Source organism: Poromitra crassiceps (assembly GCF_964638095.1).
Source record: "Poromitra crassiceps genome assembly, chromosome: 9".
Lineage (NCBI taxonomy): Eukaryota > Metazoa > Chordata > Actinopteri > Beryciformes > Melamphaidae > Poromitra > Poromitra crassiceps.
In genome coordinates this window covers 36688344-36711483 of record NC_139630.1, presented here as the reverse complement: position 1 = coordinate 36711483, position 23140 = coordinate 36688344, and the positions used below count along the sequence as shown (strand labels likewise).

The following is a 23140-nucleotide window of genomic DNA, read 5'->3' as shown; positions in this document are numbered from 1 at the left end:
AATCAAGGTGGTGAAGATGGGTCCACTTCCCTCAATGGATTCCTCCTCAGTCTTGCGTGAGCGGCCCTGTAATTATGTTTGTTTAAACAGAGGTCAAATATTAGCCGTGGCCATGGCGCGGGGGGTTTATTACATTTCCCTGTGAGGGAGAATCTGAGAAGCGAGTGTGTCCGTTCTAAGTATATTCCACGGGCCTGAAATAACTGTAAAGAAGCCAGAGACCTGGAGAGTTTGTTTACAAGGTAAATATTTGCCTCCACTTTTCAAATTGGATTTTGGTGGAGCCATCGGACCGGGGCCAGAATTGAGGAAATGAAATAGGTTTGCCTTTTTTTCCCCCTCTCTTTGGCTCACTGGTAGAGGTGGACATTTTTTGTCTCCGTTTTCATTCATTGATTCATTCATTGTCTTTTCCTGCTTAAGCTGTTCAGAGTCACAGGGGGTTGGAGCCTATTGCAGCATTGGGCAGAAGGCAGGGATGAAATTAAGAAATGAAGACAACAATTATATGGTACAGTATTTCTAATCTCTCTAACATGTTGGTAGTTGGGTTTGAATTCACAAAAAACTTACCTTAGTTTATTTTGACAGTTTACACTTCACACAGGTACGTGTTCTAACAGCCACAGCCAGGCCGTTTGATTCCTCTTAACTAACTTCCCACTAATGTGGTAATCCATTAATGCAATAACAATTTGCAACCAATAGTGTAATAATCCTGTTACGTAACCTGTTAATGGGAAAGTTGAAATGTTCAGTGTTCAAAAAGGTAATTACTGAACTGATAAGTTAATAACAAGACAAAAAGTAAATATACAACTGTCGTCCGCATTGACACATTTGGCTATATAGACTAATATGCTATTACAAAAGGATGAGTATGCATCCACTTTGATCACATTATCAGTTTCATTCCATTTTTGGAAACCTTTTAGCCTTCCAATTCATCTATATATATATAACAAATTGAGTATGTGGGCAATGTTTGTTTGTTTGTTTCAAGTTCTGTGTTCAGCCACAGCTATGCCGTTTTATGTGCGATCGGGCTGAAACCTTCAGGCTGTGTAAAGACCAGCCGGATTTTTTAATGAGGGCAGATTAATTGCCCTAAGGCTGATTGCCCTATGGCTGAGGCTTTAGAGACACTGCATGTAATAGGCCACGCCCATCACGGGGGAAGAGCTCCGTTCATTTCCACACACCAGTGTCATTTTCCTTGAATTAAACATAGCTAAAAGCTGCTGTGTGGTGGGCTGCGCAGAAAACAAATGTAAAAAATCGCCAGTTAAAGTTTTTTTGTACTCCTGAGCAAAACAAGGAAGCCATTGAGAATTGGCGAGAAGAAAAATGTGGATCTAGCTGTCAAGAAGTATGTTGGAGTGTTCATCTTCCGTATATACGATCTTTTGGTGCAACACGCAACCATGCACGTGACATAGGAGAACGCCAGGATTGGACAGGAGTTTGTGTTTTCCCCCGTCTTGGGCGTGGTTTCTGAATGATGACGCGTTACGCAGTGTCTATAGTTCAGTGATGATGTCATCAGTGATGTCATCAGTGATGATGGAGCCTGATTTTCTTATTACGTAATTGCCCTAATTACCTAATGATGTGATGTCATCAATGACCATGCTATGTCGGTCGGAGGCTATATAAGATGTCAGTCTGAGGCCATGTACAGTGGAATCTGCTTATCGTGATCACTGTTCTAGTGATCAACCGCTTATATTGATCAAAAAGCTTGGTCCCAAATCATTCCTATACACATGCTGTTTAAATAATTCGCTTATAGATAGATAGATAGATAGCTAGATAGATAGATAGATATGCTTTATTCCAGACTCAAGGTCCATACAAAAATACAATCAAATACACATAATACAAAAAAGAAAACACAAAATAATAATAGTCTAGTGACTCATTTTAAAAGACACCTACTGTATACCAGTGCTCCCAAAGCTGAGACGTGCAGCGTGTGGCACTGTACGCAATGTTCACCAGCACCACAACAAGTTGATTTTCAGAATCATTTAACCGACAGATAAACCTATACATTACATTTCTCAAGACAGCTTGCAGTGTGTTCACTCCAGCACTCGCAAACATCTCACTCGCACTAGTCAACCTGGGCCTTTTTAGCAGTATTCTCAGAGCATCATTATATGCCACTTGCAGTCTCTGAAGGCTGGCTTTTTTATAGTTCAACCACAAATGTGCAGTGTACAAAGGTGAACAATACGCTGTAAACAGAGTCAGCTTCACTCCATCAGTGCAACAACCAAATTTACGTGACAATACATTTGCTCGCACATACAACATTTTTCTTACTTACAAATGGCCAAAAATGAGTCAACGAGATACAGCAGCGATACTCGGTGCATGTCTGTCTGTATATGGAGAGATCGTGGTATCTCTGTCTGTGGAGAGATGGCGAGACCTCTGTGTTTGAAACAGCTGGAGTCTGGAGTAAAGTCAATAACATTCCTTTACTTTATATGTACTGTATTCATGTAATACATATACAAATGTCAATTAGATGGTAATCTGCATGAGAAATAAAGAAAAATAAAAAAATCAGTGCACTTATAAGAAAAAGTGAATAACCACAGAACCATGTTCTTCCAATGGAACTCAAGTCACCAGGTCAAAGCCAGTAGCGATTAAGCGAAAGCATACATTATCAAAATAATCAGTTTACCACAAATGAAAGACAGCAAAGCGGCCGAGCTACGGGCGACTCTAGGCATCGGCCACGTGTAGCGGGCGAGATGCCTAGTTCTATAGAACTGGGATGATTATGGGAAACTGCCCAGGAACATGGATTGAGACAATGGCTGTGTCTGAAAGCACATGTAGCCTATGGAGACATTTTGAACAGACTGACATGTTGCATTTTGACGCTCAACACTGGTAAAATCCAAGAGAGAATAAACAACTGCAGAACATATAGGCTATCTATAGGTATATACTTGACAGATGTTAATGCTGTACTATGTGTTCAGGTTAATGGACTGGGTGCAGTGAGTGTATAAGCAGCAGGAGCTTGATATAATGTTCAGAACAGCTGACTCATAAAGACTGGGAGGATACAGCCAGAGCCAACTGGAGGAGATTTTCCTCAGCTCAGTAGCTTCCTGTTGTCAGACACACAGGTCACATTAAACTGAAGACAGCAGTCAGAGTCACATCCACTCTCCTTTTACAGTCCAAGAAACGTTAGATCTACAGTTAGACACCGTTGGCAGCTGCTGCTAATCTGAAATTCATTTAAAAGTATCCTTGTGAATGTGGTATATGCACACATAAACTAATGCCGATATAAACATTGTCACTTTAGTCTTCCAAGGCTGTAAGGGATCACTGTGCATTGACCTGGATTTGACAGTAGCCCATGACTAGCAAGAAATAAATAGGTAAAACACGCCATCTAGTGGTGAAAATAGAGTGAAAACTTATTTCAAATCTGATAGCTTGGATTGGGTAATTCAAATCAAAGGCAGAGTTTAGGATCGTTTTAATGCAGGATCATGTTGATCCCAATGGAAGGGTAGATTCTGATTGGATTTAGAGGCGTATTATTGATAATAAATTGTGATGTAACTGGAGAGGATGTGCAAAGATTAATACCTACACTACAGTAAGTTAAGTTATCCTTTATTCATCCCCATAGGGAAATTCATCCATACCAGTCAAAAGTTTGGGTGCATTCTTCTTTATTTTTTACTTTTTTCCACAATCTATCTATACAATTGAGTATGTGGACTTTGTTTGTCTGTTTGTTTCAAGTTCTGTGTTCGGCCACAGCTATGGCGTTTTACGTGCGGATCGGGCTGAAACCTTCAGGGTGTGTAAAGGGCACCCGTGCGGGTGACCTGACAGAGCCGGATTTTTTAATTAGGCTAATTAGCTAATGATGTGATGTCATCAGTGATGTGTAGGGATTAGGGATTCCCATGAGAGCACAGGGTCAATGGAGTTGAATACAGACCAGCATCCCTGCAGCTGATGAGGATTATGTGACTTGCTCAAGGACACTTCGGCAGCTTGGATATTTGGCGACACAGGGTTCGAAGTGGCTGTTGTTGTCCCGGTGAAGGCAGGTCTCTTTAACCCCCCAAAAAGTTCACATGTCAACAGGTCTGACCTGCTCCAGTTGGATACCGTCCTCGTTAATATCAGGCTCAGGCTTGTCCTCCGGGGGCTTTCTCACCTTGGTGTTTTTGAGAATCTGAGAGACGAGCCGCTCGTAAAACCACGCCAAGTCCTGGGGGTCTTCAGGCCAGACAAGGTACTCTCTCCTCTGGACAAATGCCCGGACCGCATTGTACTTCATCAGGTGGTAGTGCGGCACCTTCAGTTCAATTCATTTCAGTGGAGAGATTTAGATCAGCAATGTAGGTCAAAGACTTCAATCAGAATTGTGTTTTGTACTTTAATTCAATTGAATCCAGTTTTGTTAAATACCCCCTAAAGTCAAAACTATGTTTCTCTTCTTGTTCCCACAGCTGGATGTTTGAGCTTCACTGTGCAGAATGATGTAGAGTTTGACACTAGAAGGCTGTTTTCACAACAAAGATTTTGTGACATCACAAATAGTTTGGAAGACAGTTTTGGTCCGATATTCAACTTACACAAGTGTGCTGAAGGAAACATAAAAGTAGGAAAAATCTTGTGTCCAGCAGGAAAACAAATTTGCATATTCATAGACTCTCAACATAATTTTAATGAGGGCGAAGGATCGATGTAATTTTAACAGTATTTATACATGACTTTAGGGGGTCTTTAAAGGAAAAATCCACCCCTGGATATTTTTTTAATGTTACACATCACCAATCTGTGGTGTTCAATTCCAGCAGTTATTTTGTGATGTGTGTGTTGTACTTGTTTGTTGATACACATTCCCCCAACCTGTCTCGTCTTCTTCCACTTCAGATTTCCTACATTTCACAGAATTCCCTCGACAAACCCCAGAAAATGTATCTGAACTTGTTGCATGCAGTCATAGGTTTAAGTAAAGAGATCAATAACGACAGTGATCGTGAATAAGAGGGTGAGCATCCCTTACTCAAAACGCAACATACATGTCTTACAGCTGCTAGCCTGCTTCTTTCTGTGGAGAAATCTATATCTCTCTTCTGCAATGGATTTCTCCCTGTATGATTGTTGAACATCAGTGCAAAAAGGTCTAGAAATAAACACTTTTTCATTGATTCTGGGACTGATACTAAAATCTGACATTTGGCCTTATGTTTTAGAAGGACTATCAAACATCTCGTTGTGACATCACATTGCTTGCTTATGTTGAGCCAGTTTTCCATATAAATAAGAAAAATACACAACTAAATGGGCCTAGAAATGCAAGATACATTTCCAATAGCCTAGTTTTCTTTTAGGAGTGTTTAAGTGTTGGGTGGATATGAGTGTAAAGAAAACAGCATTTTCAGAAATAGCCAAACAGAGAGTATGATAGGAATAAAAAGCACAAGAAAAGAAAATCTCACAAAGAGACAAGTTGCTCAACAGGGAGAGACGGTACACAATCAGATTGACAACTAAAACAATGTTAGACAATCAGACAGACTGAACAAACAGTGGACAATCAAACAGCCAACATGACCACTGACAGACAACTCTGCTGACCAATCAGCAGCCAGATACACACCTTCTCTACCACCTACATGATCAGGACGTCCGTCGTCAGCTCCTGCAGCATGCGGCCTTGGGCCAGAGTGAACGCCTCCAGGCACCAGCCGTCTACCAAGAGACAGCAGCAGGTCAGTTTTGATCAGTATATCAATGGTTCTCAAACTTTTTCCACATCAAGGACCGCTAAACTGACACAAATTAGGCCACGGACCCCCATTTGATAAGATTTTAGCTTTTGTGATGACCCTTCCATGCACTCTCCTGGCTGCAGGAGCCTGGTGTTGGTGTTGGGCTGCACCTGGGCCCGGTGTACTCCTTGACCTTCAGACCATTCAGTCTCTCTCCCTCCTCACCTTTTGTTCTGTTCTTTTTGTTTGTTTAATATAGTTTGTGTTGTCTAGTTATTTTACCTTAGTTTTAGTTAATTTATTGTTTTAACTTTTACTTTGGTGTATGACTCCCCTCAAAAAAAAAAGGCCAACGGCCAACTCTCTTGGTGGAGGTAATTAAAGCGGACATTATGTTAGCTTCCAATATTTTCTCCAAATCTAGGTCAGAAACCCTGTACCTTTAAGGAACTCCTTGGACACGATGCACACGGTCTTCCTGCTGGCCCAGACGGCGTCTCTGATGTTGGAGAGGTGATCCTCGCCCGGCAGGAAGTCTCTGGCCTCGAAACAACAGCGGAGGATGTTCTCCGGCGAGAACTGGCTATCCAGCTTCTTCAGTAAAGCAGCCTCCACCCACCTGTAGTCGTTGTCGCTGAAGCAGAGGTAGGCGTCGTACTGGACGTCGCCTGCAGGAGGTGGTGTTTGCGGCTTGCCCTCGAGGACCCTGCCAACGATCTTCTTGTAAATGACGTACATGCGTCCGCGGAAACGAGTGTAAACGATCGCACCAATGATGAAGAGGAGGAGGATGATTGTGGAGCAGACGAAGAGAGTGAACCTCAGGTCCTCGATGGCGCCCTCTTCGTCCTTGCACGGCTCAACGATCCGGTGGTAATCCAGCAGTGGAACGCCATAGAGATCAGAGGGGAACTCGCATCTGTACTCTTCGGGACTGTGGATGGTGACGTTGGGCTCATCCAGCCACGCCAGGAAGCTCTCCAGATGGCAGTCACAGTGGAAGCGGTTCATCGCCAGGTTGATGAAACTGAGAGAGCGAAAGGTGGCGGGGTCGGGAGAGGCCAGGAAGTTGTCTGAGAGGAAGAGTGTTTTCAGGCTGGGTGGAAAGACGTCCGGCTGCAGATAGGTCAAAGAGTTAGAGGAGAGGTCCATCTCCCGTACCGAGGTGAGGCCGCCGAAGATCCCCTTGGGAAGAGCAGCGAGCGAGTTGAGGCTTAAATTGACGGCGATTACCTTCTCAAGACGGTCAAACAGGTCGAGGCATGTCCCCTGTGCCCAGACTATCTGCATGGAACTGTCGTGAAGATCCAGCACTTCCAAACTGTTTGGACGAGGCATCAAAACGTTTGCATTTATTGTGCACCACTTGATGAAGTTGCCGCCGTAGAATAAAATCTTGAGGCGCTTGAATTGTGTTACAATGACATAGACATCCTCCAAGTTGTTTAATCTGTTGTTCGCAATGTGCAATTGGGTAATGTTACTGCCCAGCTTAATGATGCTTGTCAGTGATGCAGCATTCAGCTTGTTGTCATCCAAAAAGAGAACCTCTAAGTTGGGTAATGATGCAGGAGAACCTAAGACTCTGAGCGAGTTTCCAGTTAAAAATAACCCTCTTAATTTGGGAAAACCACTGAATGACTTGTATCCCAATGCACCAATATGGTTGTAAGACAAGTCTAAGACTCTAAGCTCTGTCAGACTAGCAAATGTGTGAGAATATATTTCCCCTAGTAGGTTGAATGACAGGTTGAGTAATCGTAAATGTCCTTGAAGCCCATCAAAGGCATTTCTATTTATCTGATTAACTTTATTCTGGGAAATGTCAATTATTATTGTGTCTTTTAGTGCACTAAAAACACGCCTCTGCAAAGCAAACATGAAGTTCTTAGACAGATCTAAGTGAATAATTCCACTATTCTTGAGGCCTTCAAATGTGCTGTCATTTGGATCGGGCAGGTTGTCATGTGAAAACCCTTTACCGATTTGTCCAGACAGTTTAAGTTGACTAATCTGAGTCCCCTCAATCGCTTTCAGAAACTGTTTCAAATTGTTCATGTTTAAGCCAGTGTAGGACAAGTCAAGCCTATTAAAGGCCATCCCTCTGAAAGGATTCCCACATTTTCCCCAGTCAAAACCTGCACTGCCCATGGCATTGAAGCGGTTGGACTCCAAGTTCAGCAGCTGGAAGTATTTGCCCTGGAAACCAACCAGGTCATCCTCACATATCATTCCAATTCTGTTCAACTTGAGGTTCAGCTCTGTGAACTTTGTCAGGTTTGAAAAGAACTGGGCAGGACGGAGTCTCTCTATACGGTTCCCAAAAAGATCGAGTGATTCCAAGGACAAAAGTGGTTGCAGATAGCTTTCCTTCAGTATGGAGTCTCCCAGTTGACAATAATCCAAGTATAGGTTCCGTAAATTGGAAAGTCCCACAAACGCTTTTGGCTCGAGCCGGAGACCAATATTGTAGCCTAGGACAAATCGAGTCAGGTTTTTTTGCCTGAGGAAAGCATTGTTCCTTATCGTAAGTTTCACATTCTGCTTTCCAAGATCCAACTCCTGCAGCTCCTCGAGGGCTAAGAGGGAGGTGTCATTGATCTCACTGATGTGGTTGTTGTCCAGGTAGAGGTGAGTGATGAAGGGAGGCAGCACAGGAACCCAAAGGTGGCGCTGAAAGGCGCAGGCAGCGATAGAGCCGTATAAACGGCATGGGTAGCATCTGGGTACCTGCAGGTAGGAGGTTAACATATACAGGTGGAGTCAGCTAATATGGGCCATCAGCTAAAATGGGCCAGATAAGGTTGGAGTGTCATAGCCCTTTAAAATTTCACAGCCAATTACAATACGTGATCTTATATTGTTGCTGCAACACAGTTGACATGTAACAATAGTTTTGATTGGTCTGAGGTTGCTAAAGTGGGCGGGGCCGAGTCTTACATTCAGGATGTCAGAAATCGTCTGGTAGTAAGCATGGCATAGCAAATTTCACTCATCACTGCTAAAGGCCCAATTATACTCCATTTTCACGCGAAAATAAATGTGTCTGTTTCAGACTGTGATAATGGAAAGTTTAAAACTTTTGAGTCCTTAAATTCAGTACGATATACCTAACAAGGATTTTTACAAATATTTGCAAGTCAGGCACTATGTGTACACAGAAATGAGAACTCTCCATTTTTCAGGTGAATCTCTGATCTGATCTTGCTCATTAGAAAGATATTTTTCTTGGCCATCAGAGGCATGAGCATTATGTGTCAAGATTCTATTCTGAATTACAAAATCTGAACTTGGATGGCCTTGTGTCACTTGGTGCACATTGCTTAAGGTGACGATAGATGAAGAAACATGCTAAGAAATTATGCTATTGCCTTGAATTTCGATATATCATCCCATCCCTACTGAATACAACTAGGTAGACAACAACTAGGCATAATGCAAATCACTATATTGGCCTATAGTTTCATGTCAAAATAAGAATATTTATATTTATACTTGAGGCAGAAAAGAAACAGCCTAGAAATTGAAAACGTTTTTCTCATGACATTGTATTGTGAGCCTGTTATTGATTATTCACATTTGAGCTAAATGTATTGCTCCACGCCTACCTGTACGTAAATGCCAATGACAACCAACTGAAGAGCCAGCGTCCACATAATTGCCCTATGGAGAAAGGAAAACCAAACGGTCATAAATCGGACAGGAAGTCACCTGCAGCATTGGTCCTGCTGTGTAAATGTCAGTGGACAAATATCAGCCTTAGTAAAGGCGAGCCCAGGGTCTTTCCGATTGTTTGCACTGGCAGGTTCATAGTTCACCTCATGCATGATGTCACAATCCACATGTTTGGTTTGAACTAATAGACATTTGAAGGTGTGATATTGTATAGGAACTATTGATGCACCTGCCTTTATACAGATGGTTATATTTTAGTCCATGCCTGTACTGTATAAAAAACACAGTGGGGGAAGGTCTTTCAAGGTTCCCCAAAGTTAAATAAAAAATAAACAGATAGGAAGTAGCCTACCTTGTATGCAAAAAGTCAAATGTTATTAATGCTACATATAAGCACACAAATTAACAAAAGTGCATAAGTGAGCAAGGGATAAACACAGAAAAGGCTTATACATGCAGCTATAGCTACTGTATATATGTCAATGCCTGTGAAATGTATGACGCATTAAATGTATTTATATGAGTGTACAATGTGAAACTCATTTAAGCTATCTCACGATGTTATCCAAATCACAAACCATCACCATGTTTCATGTTTAAAATAAGTGGACATCAAATGGAATGTGGGAAGTGACATGGGTCACTCTGGGAAACATAGAAAACATTATAATACTACATCATGCCAAAAGAACATATGGAATGCATTGAACATAACAGATATATATTATTGAGTATCAGACGGGTGATTTTTTAGCTTTAACACTGCTGTGAACCGAATTGCGCATTGGGGACAATAAAGTTGTAGAAAGGCTACCTTGGTACAATCAAAGATAATGTATTTTTCAACAAACTATGGTATCGGCCTGGGCCGTAGGCTCGCCCGCTGTGCGGGCTCGTCGCACCCTGCTTGGCCGCTGCGTGGTCTCACATGCAGCTCGGCTGCTGCGTGACCTCGCCTGCTCTATTGGCATGCACAGCGCACATTTGCTCAACTTCGCATCACTGATGACATTTCTGTCACTGATGATGTCACAATGCCTATGACATCATCGGTGATGTCATAAGATGATTTTGGTCAGTAATGATGTCACTGATAATGTCATAGACATTGTGCCATCATCAGTGCTGTGACATCATCAGTGCGCCATATATTGTATTATACACACACACACACACACACACACACACACATATATGTGTGTGGTGCAGGGGGTTACAGCCAGGGGGCGGTAGTGCACAATATTTTGCTGTGATCTCTGTAGCCTTATTGAGCCTATTCTTCTAACATTTATTAATGGTTCTAGATTATTCATATTAAAAACTCAGTAGATAGCCTATTTTAATCGTAAATGCCAACTGAATATAGCATAATTTGTCATTTGTAGGGAGTTTCTACAAGTTCAGTTCTACAAGTGTTTTGGAAACCGATTAGAAAAGAAGCCCAGTGCGCCAGTCTGGATCAGGGTACTAAAGTCTGCCTATTTACCTCCAAACAAAACCAAATCTTTACCGTGAGAGAAATGAAACATCTTACCTGTGTTGGAGTTATGCAAAGTGGGCGCGCCAGGCAGGCGGCAATGTTGCTCCTGCAGGATGAGTCTGTAAAACTCCCTCACAAAACACACAATGTTTCAAATTCCCCCAGCTGCTATCTTTTTGCAGTCACTGGGCAAAATTGGCAAGACTGCGATCTGTAGCCAGAGACGCCTCTCTGTCCTACAGTAGCCTACTCCTGTCAATGTTCCCGACTAACCTTGCAAGGCAGCAGAGCTGAACAGATATTTCGTAATTTCCCAAGTTGCGAAACATTGCTATTCCTCTTTCAAAAACAGACTCATTCGGAACTAATGAGGAACGAGCATTGATATAGTATAATAGATCGAATAGATAGAACGAATCATTCCTCATGTTAGTCTCCAGTTTAGATAGCCTAGATTATTATGACATGCATGATGTAGGTAGGCTATTAATAGCCTATATATATGTAGTAGCCTATTATGCTAAGACCTATACCTGTATATTATTATAGGCTATAGCTATATGCACAATGTATTATGGTATATGGCTTATAGTATCGTAAATTGCATGATGTATGATAGCTAGGCCTATAGGACAGTATGGTAAGTAATAGCCTAAATAAAGGGCCATATAAACTAGTCTTGACTATGTGGATCGTTGCCTGTGCTTACTGAGAAGTATATAGGCCTATAACTACGAACTATAACAATAATATTTCCATAATATTCCTATAGGGCAGGGGTTTTCAAAGTTTATGGTCCTCCCTCCCCTCAGACAAAGCTTGGAAAAAGGTGCCTCCCTTAGTGCTTAGTAGTTTCACTAAATTCTTGGATGCCTATACAATAATAATAATCTCCAAAACTACTGTATCTCTGAACACATTTAGACTATTCTATGTGATTTGATAACTTTTGATAGCTAATGTAATAACTAATTAACTAAAATAAATAAATAAAAAATCACTTCCATTCAGAGTCTCCCCTGAAACTGTTTCGAGCCCCCTGGGGAGGCCTGGCTTGCCTCCCACTTTGAAAATCTCTGCTGTAGGGAGTTACAGGCTGTGTAGTCACTTTAAAGTTAAAGCCTAATTATCATGTTTTATGGTGTTTTGGGCTGATTTATCTCCGATGGTATCATATTTGCATAGATAAACACATTTGGCTAGGCTATAGTTCCATAAGCTACAGCCTAAATAGCCTAACTTTGTTGTGACATTTGTATATCCTATCATCCTTCTGTTTTCTTTAGGTTGGGGTGAAAAAGTGAGGACGGTGAGGTAGGCTTATTTCATCTTTGATTTATAATTATTATGCTCCACAATATCTCAATCTTTACGGCTACATTGTGAGTTGATTGAGATTGATGTCAGTTGAAAAGTGACACGTGCGTGAATGGTGGAAATTACATTAATTTGAAAAGTGCATATATAACAATCAGCGGGAGGTTTAATCCACTGGGGGCAGTTAGCAGAAGCAAAACATTCAACAGGTGTCATGCTCTGCCATCTGGTTAAACTCCCAGTCAGTTTTTCTCCACATGGTGGCGCCATCCCCCTCTCAGAAAAGGGTGATGGGGACAGGGTGCTATGGGGAAAAAAATAAACATCTCTCTCATTCTCAGTTTCATAATTTAATAGTGTTCAAGGATAAACTTTTACAAACAATAGTTCTTCATAACTTTATGTACATTTCTGCTTCGTGTGAGTTGAATGGCGGATGTGACCAGTTTTCATTTCCCAAGTTGTGGGTGGCTTCTTCCCTGACGAAAAATCACTATAATATTCCTATAATATTCCTATGCATGATCTTATCTTATCTCCTATGGCATCACTATAATATGAACTTGAACTTCCTATTCGTGCTGCTGTAATATCTGCAAGGTATCCTCCCAAAAAATGTATTATGGGAATACTATATCTCGTTTTTGTTAGGGAAATCACATAGGTGACATTGACATTCATGTGTCTTGCTTCAAATGTGTCTCTGTGGCTGTTTTCTCCTGCTTTTCGGTCGTTACTTGCTCTAAATTGTGTGCCTCGTCCCCTGGAGCTTTGAGCGCACTGGCACTCTCCAGTTTAACGCTACCTCTTCTTTTGAGAATGTGATAAACCAGAAAAACCAACACCAAGATAACAACGACGATACACACTATGATGCCCAGAAGACCCCCTGGTGTCACCTTGGGGGGTCGCCTGGTCGGTTGTGGATATGTCACACTTGGTGTATTGAAGACATATGGAGTGGTAGTCCCAGAGCCCTCCCACCCCTCTGTGTCCCTATCAGTGGTCATGTCAGTCTTCTCCGTAGTCATAGTCTCTGTGTCCCAATCAGTGGTCATGTCAGTCTTCTCCGTGGTCACAGTCATTGTGTCCCAATCAGTGGTCATTTCAGTCTTCTCTGTAGTCATAGTCTCTGTGTCCGTATCCACGTCAGTCTTTACGCACTTGTACTCGTCAACTAATGTGTAGCCCCTAGAACAGGAGCACACATAACCCCCGTATGTGTTTTTACAAGCCTGGTCACAGTAATACATCTCACACTCGTTCATGTCCAAGCAAAACATTCCATCTTTTCTCTCTTCTGCTATATACCCGTCAGGACAATTGCACTGGTATTGATCATTGGGGTCACACTCTGCGGGACATTCCTCGAGGCCACAGTGGAGCTTACACCTCTCCGGTGTCTCCGGTATCACGATATGTCCCTCAAAACATGCACACTTGTAGCTGCCGGGGCTGTTGTTGCACAGGTGCTCGCACGGCGCGGACACGCACTCGTCCACGTCGACGCACTGCCCGCCCTGCAGACCGTACCCCTCCTTGCAGATGCACTGGAACCCGCCGACGGTGTTGACGCACCTGAAGCCGTCCCCCGGGCACTGCCTCTCGTCGCGGCAGTCGTTGAAGTCCCTGCACGACCTGCCGTCCTCTGCCAGCTCAAACCCCTGCTCGCACACGCATGAGTGGATGGTGCCTTCCCGGTGGCATCTTTGCTCGCAGCCTAGGATCAGACACGGGTCGTCTTCGTCCGCTTTGCAGGTGACGTTGTTTACCGGATTGATCTCTCGCCCCGGTTGGCAGCTGCATGCCGGGTCAGTCTGGTGGTGATGAATGAATGAATGAATGAATGAATGAATGAATGCATTTTAAAAAAATATATAAAAAAAACAATCAGTGGTCGGCACAGCACGAGCCATTCAAGACATAGAGTAAAACAGCAACATAAACAATACATACACCACGAACAGAAACCACAAACAACAAAGACATTATACCAGAGGTTTTCAAAGTGGGAGGCGGGCCTCCCCAGAGGGCCTCCAAGCAATTTCAGGGGAGGCTCAGTGAATGGAATTGAAAAAATATGACATTAGTTTAGTTATCAAAAGGAGATGTCATAGATAGCCTAAATGTTTGTGATTTGGTTAAAGAGATTGCTCAGAGATACAGTGATTTGGGGGAATTTGACAGTTTCCCCCCCTTTCCCATGCAGAGTAAGAACAAAAAAATACAGACTTTTTTTAATGTATTTGGTGTAGTCCGAAGTGTCAAAGAGCAATATCACACTATCTTGGCTTATCGTGTGTATGGGATCAAACAACATAATCATGATTCCATAGGCATCCAGGAATTGAGCGAGGGGGGGGGACTACTTTTTCAAAGCTTTGTCTGGGGGGAGGCCCACAGTCTCAGACTTTGAAAACCACTGCACTATACAATGCTCGGCTGTCAGCAGCTCATCAACGTACCCTTCACTGCTCTTTTAAAATGGTTGGCAGTGACAAGTTCTTTAAAATGTGGAGACATTCCATTCTGTAGCTGCTGAGTACAGAGAGGTATTTCTCCCAGTCCTGAACCTACAGGGGATGCAATTATTCTCACTAGCTCTATGGTAGAGCCTCTACCCATGAGTATCACTGACTAGTTTAATTAAAATAATTTTTCAATTGGAACAGAGCCAAACACTATTCTGTCCATAAGACCAACCTTTTAAATGCCTTAGCCTGCTCTCTATTGACAACCATTTTAGTTCTGTAAATTGGGAGTGGCCAACGAGATTTCAACACAACATTGATCAATTTATTTTGGGATGTCTGCAGTTTAGTTTTGCCTACTTGTAGTATACTGGTATACCACGGCATGCATGCATAGTCATGCTGGGAATGCACTAAAGCCAGCAATTTCAAGGTTTTTGTGTTCAGAAAATGAAGACTTTCTGGGAAGGAATTCGATTTTTTGGTTGACTTTAGCTATGACTTTTAAGCACATCTTCTCCCCAGTGAGAGGCTGGAGTCCAACTCACAGCCTAGAGATAACACAGCTTGTTGATACTGTGTCTGTGTGTCACCACAACCAAAACCAGGTGATAATTTTACCTTGGTCCCAAAGAGAATAGACTCTATTACCTATGTTGAGAGAGAGCCTTTTATCTGTGAGCCATTTACTTACTTGATCATCGGTGCATTTGTACTCGCACCCGCCTCCCTCTATCTCGCAGCTCCAGGGCGCCCGCAGCCACCTCTCAGAGAAGTAGCAGATATATTTCGTCTGAGCCGGCCTGCGGACAGCGATGGTCCCGGGCGGTAAAGACAACACATCCTCGCCCCCAAAGCCGTACGTGGTCGTGTAGATGACGCTCTCGCCCTCTGCCACCTCTAGGCGTGGGCACGGGTTTTTGAAGTTGTACTCGCAGAGAAAGCCGACCGCCTGCTTGCTGCTGCATGTCTCCGGGGTCCATTTGAAGTCGTCGTCTTTGGAGACCGAGACGCACTGGGGAGAGGAGCAGCTGCTGTCGAAAGTCGGCGCCCAGTTGTAAAAGTCGGACTCGCCCTCTCCGGTCACCCACTGGAAGCCCCGCAGTGCAGCAGCAGCGTCCGGGCAGCCGTTCGGTAGATGCAAACCGATCCAATATCGCCCCAAAAGGCTGCCCAACAAGATCAAAAGAGTATCGTGTGATACAGACGACCGAACTGTCATTAAGTGTCCACCCTTTTCTTTACATTGGTCCCCGGCGGTGGTGAAATCGACGGGATCTTGGAACACCGCAAAACACTGGGTCCCAATGCAGTATCCGTTATTCGGATCTATCCCACTGGCGCTTCCAACCAGGAACATAAGCGCAATAGTAAACAGTCCCGTAACATCCTTCATATTTGAAACTCGGTCGTGTCCGATTAATTATGTGCGCGTCACCGTGGCCTTGTTTGTTTGAGTGTTTACCCAGCCGGTAGCTCGCATTTATAACCCCCCAACTCCATGTTAGTGCTCTGACCGAGGAAGGAAGTTGCTTTTTTATCGCCCTGCTGCGCCGATCGCTCACTGTCCTACAACAAACTTTCTCTGCACCGTTACACTGCGCACCACATCCCCAATTACGCACGCTTTTTACGCACGCTTTCACGCACGAACAGGCGCATCTACCCCACTCCCCTACTTGCCATAGCCCCCCCCCTTGCGTAACAGCGACCCACTGCAAAAAAAAAGGTCTTAAAATCTTGTTTACTTAACACATGGGAAATTCTTACAATTGGTTGAGAAAGTTAACCTTGTTTACACTTAACAATGCTGTAGCCTACACAAAATTGAGAACGAATGAGGAACTGTATTAGGCTTAGTTAATGGTCAGTTCATAGGCTAATCATGAGTTAGTTAATGATTAGTTAATGATTAGTTAATTGAGAAATTATTGTGTGAACTAATGAGGAACTATCCAATTTGTTAATTAACTAATAGGCTAGTTACTCAAGGTTCTTGAGTAACTCCTAATCAAATGTCATAGAGTAGCTAATCAGTAGTTAATTATTATAAATAGTGTGTGTGTGTGTGTGTGTGTGTGTGTGTGTGTGTGTGTGTGTGTGTGTGTGTGTGTATATACCGTATATATATATATAATACAGTACTGAGTAATAATTTCTTAGAAATGTGTCATTTGTTGAAGGAAAATCTTGAAACGGTGATTTGCATCAGATACGTGAATTAATCTCACCCCATTGCTGATTTCTTCACTTGTAAAAGCAAGGCAGTACAAGATTACATGACTTGGTGGGTATTTTTTCTACAGTGTATACCCCACTCCCCTATTAGCCATAGCTTGTGTGTGTGTGTGTGTGTGTGTGTGTGTGTGTGTGTGTGTGTGTGTGTGTGTGTGTGTGTGTGTGTGTGTGTGTGTGTGTGTGTGTGTGTGTGTGTGTGTGTGTGTGTGTGTGTGTGTGTGCGAGGGAGAGGGAGGGACAGGGAGGGGGAGAGATTAGAGACTACATCACCACACACATGAATGACTACAGGATAATTAAACTTCATCAAGTAGTAAGAGATATAGAAAGTGGCCTAAACAAAGATGAGCCATTATACCAGGAGCTTCTATTTCTTTGATATGAAACAGATGAAACAACTTAGCTGTACAACTTCATGGACTGGACTGGATGCTACTCCATCAGAGAAGCTTCACCTCAATCAATCTAATCCATTCTTATTTCTTCTTGTCAGCTTCTATCTTATGATTATTCTGTGTTCAAATTAAACCTTTCATTTAAAAAAAATAAGTATTCAAACAAGAGTTTGTCTTGAAGGGACACAAAAGGAAAATAGCAGGACACTGCAGCAAAAGCAAAACAATATTATACCTGGTCCGTTTTATTCTGGTTGGCATAACCAAAAAGCATTTGCCACAAAAATGGAGGACACAAAATAGACTTTCAACCTTTTTAATTTATCATTCAAAAGTGACAATCTGTAACACAAAGGCACACATGGCAGCAGGCGAAAGCTTCATAACCACACTGCATGTACGAGGACTAGGCAGATCTGAATAAGGTGCAAAAAAATAGCCTATACATTCATTATAGCAGCAGTTTTACATTCATATTGTGTGATGTTGTGACATAGTTAATGGATTGTGACTTCAAGACAAATCTGTTGTACAGCATGGTCAGCAGCATTCAGCTCAGCCAAACTAATAAATGTGGTAGACAGCAGTCAGTATAGCACCACAGGATTGTCACTGAATATGATCAAATTAAATTCTTTTACATTTTAATGCTCTGATACATACTAATTAAGCTCAATTTCCACCAAATTGGTGTAAAAGACCCCAATTATATTTACAGTGTGTGGGATACATTTTATAGTTTCAATGTATTATAATGTGGGAACAAAAACAATGTCTGTGTAGACCTGGATAGAAGTCTAAAGAAAAAAAAATTTAGATATGGAGCTTAGCAAAAATTCTATAAGAAGAGACCTGTTAGTTGTCATTCATTCACTCTTAATTTATTTACACTATAGAAGAAGCCCTCTAGTTGTCATGCCCATCACCCTGCTTCTAGGAGAAACCCTCTAGTTGTCACGCCCCTTGTCATCAATCACTCCTTTCCCGCAAATTCTTAAAGATGAGACCTGTCAGTTGTCATTCATTCACTCTCCATTTATTCACTCTCCTAAGGAGAAACACTTTAGTTGTCACACCCACTCATTCATACCACCAGGTCATCAATCAACCCTTTTCCCGCTTCTATCTCGCGTCACTGTTCGTGGGCGGTAACGTTTACATTAAACCAATCCGAGAAAGACACATCTTTCCATTCAGCTTATCATCATCTAGCTGTCAAAGCTAAAAGCCGCCTTTTCTCTTGGAACGCTTGGAAAAGGTGTCCCCCTCGCTCAATTCCTGGGTGCCTATGCAGGATCATGATTATTTGATCCCATAGACAAGGGCGCCCAAACCTTTTTAGGATCACACACATTTAGGCTATTCTATGTGATCTCCAACTAATGTAATATTTGTTTTTACTTCCATTCACTGAGCCTCCCCTGAAACTGCTTGGAGGCCTGCCTCCCACTTTGAAAACCGCTGGTCTATAGGCTACCATGTGTTTATAATTGATTGGCTCAAATTACTTTTTGTGTTTTTCATCAGTCAAGCCCTGCAGAGTCACGGTTGAAGTTTTATGATTATGATTACTCATATCTTAAGTTCATTATTCACTATCTCTAAACCATATAGGATTCAGTCTGTCCATCACCTTCTCACTCCCAACTAGTCTCAAAAACCAGGGTGGTACTCAACACGTTCTCACTCCCAACTCGAGTTCGGAATGAGAACAGGGTCCCCTGGGCGGTATCGTATTTCCCAAGTCATCCTGGACGACGCACCCCAAAGCGCTAAGGACGTCGCTAAAGGCGCTTGCCAAGGCGGGCCTCTGAGACGCGTTTGGGCTGCAATTTGTCAAGGACTTAAGTTCCCTATATGAAATAGGCCAATACTGCAAATTGTTTTTGGTTGTTTTTAATTATGTTAAAGAGAAGAGTGTCACTATTATACCTCATTTTGGAACAAAACGCCTCAATTCTACTTGTGTAGAATGGATCCCAGGACTGTTGCAGTGGTTTCAAAATCCTGAACACACACCATGGAGTTAGTCAGCATCAGTAGCATTTCTATAGTAAACAAAATACAGTGGTCAATGACAAAATCAAACAGTTATTTCACTAACTCTTTGCCAGAAGATGCAAAGTCCAAGAAATACAATCACATCTGATGAACAAACATCAGTCACTTTGAGACTCAATGTCCCCATCTAACCGATAACAGCAAATTCTTTGTGTTTTACTTTAAATGTAAGGATCATTTTGATCCCTTTGTGGAAACTTGTGGCAGTGAAGCAAAAACAGCTTTTATCAAAAGGTGAAAACCGCAAAGACAAGTAATTTGCAAACAAGTTTTACAAGGAGTATGTTGAATAATAATAATAATGACTAGTTTGAATGTGTAGGTATTATAATTTGACGTCTTTAATACACTACACAGGATTACAATACAGCGCCGTTTCCATGATAATCAGACAGCAACTACTGTATTTGTAACAAAACATGATTGATTTTCTCCCATTACCAAGCGGCCCATCATTCACCAATTGAAAATGTACTGTTTAGACTGCTGTTTTTATTGTACCATTACTGTCATTTTCTGTATAACAGCAACATCTTATTATCATTAGTTAGATTTTAATGAGGGCACTGTAGATCTGATTGAGAGGGTAACACAATTCTTCCTACCCAGCAAATAAAAAGGTTAAGGATTCTATAGCATAATAGATCAAGTTGACATTGTGATGGATGTAAACAGTGTAGCCTATTGTGCGCAGGCCTATACAAGGCCGAAAAAGGAGCATCAGTGCTTTCATTCAAACAGTGGTTCTCAAACCTTTTCACGTCAAGGACCCCTAAACTGACACAAGTTAGACCACATACCCCCATCTCATAAGATTTGCTCTTTTAGATGTTTTATTACAGAAAGTGTATAAAACTCATGACCAAAATAGTCACACATTCCATCATTGTGTTACTTATGAATAGAAATATAGTGAAAATAAATTATTCCCCTTTTTGCTGGGGATCCCCTGGAACACCCTGAAGAACCCCTGGGGGGCCCCCGAACCCCCCTTTGAGAACCACTGGATTAAAGTCTTTGCGAGTCATTTTTCCACTGTTTGTCGAAGGAGAACCTCTTGTACTTTTCTGTCGTCACTTGCTGCAGATAGAAAATATCGACCTCTGGAGAGAGGGAGGTCAGGTCCAGCTTGCCGCAACGTCTCAGCGCGTTTCGGACCAGACAATACAGCAGTACCACGCACACCACCACAAACACCACTATGCCAAGGAGGCTGCCAGCCTTCACGTACGATGGCACCGGCGTTGGGTGTGGGTGCACAGCAGCCGGCGTGCTGTCGTGGTACGTCGGCGTCGAGCCTGATCCAACTTCAGTGGACATGCACGTGTGATCTCCGAGCAGCTCGAACCCCTCCTTGCACAAGCACCTGTAACCGCCATATGTATTTTCGCATTCCTGATCGCATTCATTGTCACCCTCACACTCGTCTATGTCAGCGCAAATGGCAGTGTCGTTTCTTACGTCTTGTATGTAGCCGTCTGCGCAGTAACACTGATACAAGCCCGGTCTGTGGGTGTTCGGGATGCAGTCTTGCGCAGGGCAGTCCTGTTGGGTGCAGTGCACGACACACTTGGTGGGGTCAACGTCTGACACCCTGTACCAGTCCCGACACGTGCACTTATACACCCCGTCAGATTTCTTACAGTGGCCTACATGCTCGCACTTGTCGCAGATGGCGACGTCCACACACACTCCGTCCTCGTCGTCAAAGCCGTCTCTGCAGATGCACTCGAACCCGCCCTGGGTGTTCACACACTCCTGGCTCTCCTCTGTGCAGCTGTCCTCGTTGTCACATTCGTTCACATCCACACACCCCTTCCTGTCGGGGCCCCGTGTGTAGCCCTGGTTGCACCTGCAAAATAAATATATTTCAAGTTAATTTCACTATATGAAACTATTAAACTATACTTTATACATGGGGGAGGGGGTCTGCTGGGAGGGACCCCCTCCAGGGCAGGAAAGCAGCTACTTTAGATTAGGTGCAACAAGTTTGTAAATGAGTAGTAGCAAATCATTTATTAAACACAAGTAAATAATCAAAATACTCAAACTAGATTTTATAGGTCTAAGATAATGTTTTACAAATGACTTATGAGATATTTTTATTCCTTGTTTATAATTCAGATATAGATTTTGAACTAATATGAGTAGAATGATGGAATAATCAGATTCTAACATCTAATAATAAGTCACAAATGTTTACTTCATCATTAACTAACTGCTTGTAAATGGCTTATAGATTAAAGTTATTATAGTTAAGTGTTACCATTATTATTATTTATTTTTTTAATAGTTGAACTTTAACTGTAGCCTACAGTACTGTAACTTCAACAAGTTGAAGTTAACGACTACACTACCAGTGTAGGCCTACACATAAAAATTCACAAGACATAGGCCTGATCAGGATTAAGTAGTAGCCTATTTGTTTCTATAGATCAAAATTGTCATTCAATTAATAAACACGGGGGGGGGGGCAGTTTGATCACCTTAGAAGTAGCCTAATCTTCTATCACACGAAATATTTGACCTTGACTCATGGGAAATCGTTTTTTCAATTAGAGTGAATCAGGTGATTCATAACTTGCTCCTGATTGGAGGAATGGAGTGTTACAACTGACCCATGTTACAACTATCCCCGGTCTCCCCTATATTTATTTTATTTTATTATTATTTGAACTCCATGCACCTGCAGACGTCTGCTTCCTGTTGGCACTGGCCGTGCGCACAGTCCGCGCACGGGTCTTGGGCACATGTGACGCTCTTGGCAAGGAGAGCTTGCCCGCTCGGACACGTGCATGAGTGCTGTTGATTGAGAGTCACGCAGCCGTGCTCACAGCCGCCACCCAGCACCTCGCAGTTCCACGGTGCTTGCATCCAATCACCGTCGAAACAGAGATGCTTTGACTCCAAGTATTCAGCGCCCAACTGTTTCTTCACAGCGATGCTTCCCTGCGGATACGTCGCCAAATCGCTCCCGTCGAAGCCCATAGGTATTTCGTATTCAACCTGTTCGCCTCTTAATATCTCTAACGGTCTGCAGGGCCCCTCTAATGCATATTGGCACAGAAATCCTGTTAATTTGTCGGGGCAGGACTGCTGCCACCATGTGGAGTTAACCGACACGGAGACGCACTTGAAGTCGGAGGGGCAGCGGCTGTCAAATCGGCCCCAGTTGTGGAAGTCTGTGGCACCGTCCCCAGTTATCCATCTGTAGCCAAACAGCTGGGGCAGGGACGGCAGGGACGCATTGCCGGGACAGCTGCCATCCGGCAGCTGCAACCCAATCCAGTATCTGCCGCTGAGCCCGCGGAGTAAATTCAACAGCGCCTCCTGCGCCTGCAGCGTCTTCACCGTCATTAAATGTCCGAAGTCTTTGCAGCGTCTCTGAGCGGCCGCAAAGTCCAGGCTCTCCTGGAACACCGCGAAGCACTGATCGCCGGCGCAGTGTCCGCGCTGAGAGAGCACTCCCTGCTCCAGGCTCCAGAGGAAAATCAGGAAAACAAGTGATCGTGTTGTATGCCTCATGTTCAGGCTGGAAGAAATAGGCCTACTTCTGATAATGACCCGGGATGGTATAAATTGCTCAGTTCGACGGTCCGAGGCTGATATAACGAGTGAAAGCTGAACATAGTCCCCATTTATAAAAGCCTCCAACTGTTATTTGTTGGACAAGGAAAGGAAGGAAGTTCCGTATACGAGCCAGTGGTTATGCTCTGGCGTGATTGCACA

At 43.0% G+C, this 23140-nt stretch overlaps 2 protein-coding genes across 2 annotated transcripts; both read right to left on the bottom strand.

Annotated features, from left to right (window-relative positions):
- Positions 1-4048: 4048 nt before the first annotated feature.
- Positions 4049-8525, bottom strand: LOC310782292 (toll-like receptor 5; the record flags this gene model as incomplete). The annotated part of the gene is given in 4 exon segments (XM_083642968.1): positions 4049-4351; positions 5663-5674; positions 5678-5754; positions 6215-8525. Coding segments are annotated over 4 exon segments (2628 nt in total). The 3' UTR covers positions 4049-4123.
- Positions 8526-12604: 4079 nt separating this feature from the next.
- On the bottom strand, positions 12605-16257 carry thbd (thrombomodulin). Its single transcript, XM_083643428.1, has 2 exons — positions 15412-16257; positions 12605-14063 (listed from the first exon to the last, which is right to left on the bottom strand). The coding sequence occupies exons 1-2, from the start codon at positions 16111-16113 to the stop codon at positions 12924-12926; spliced, it is 1842 nt and encodes a 613-aa protein (XP_083499554.1). The 5' UTR covers positions 16114-16257; the 3' UTR covers positions 12605-12923.
- Positions 16258-23140: the final 6883 nt, after the last annotated feature.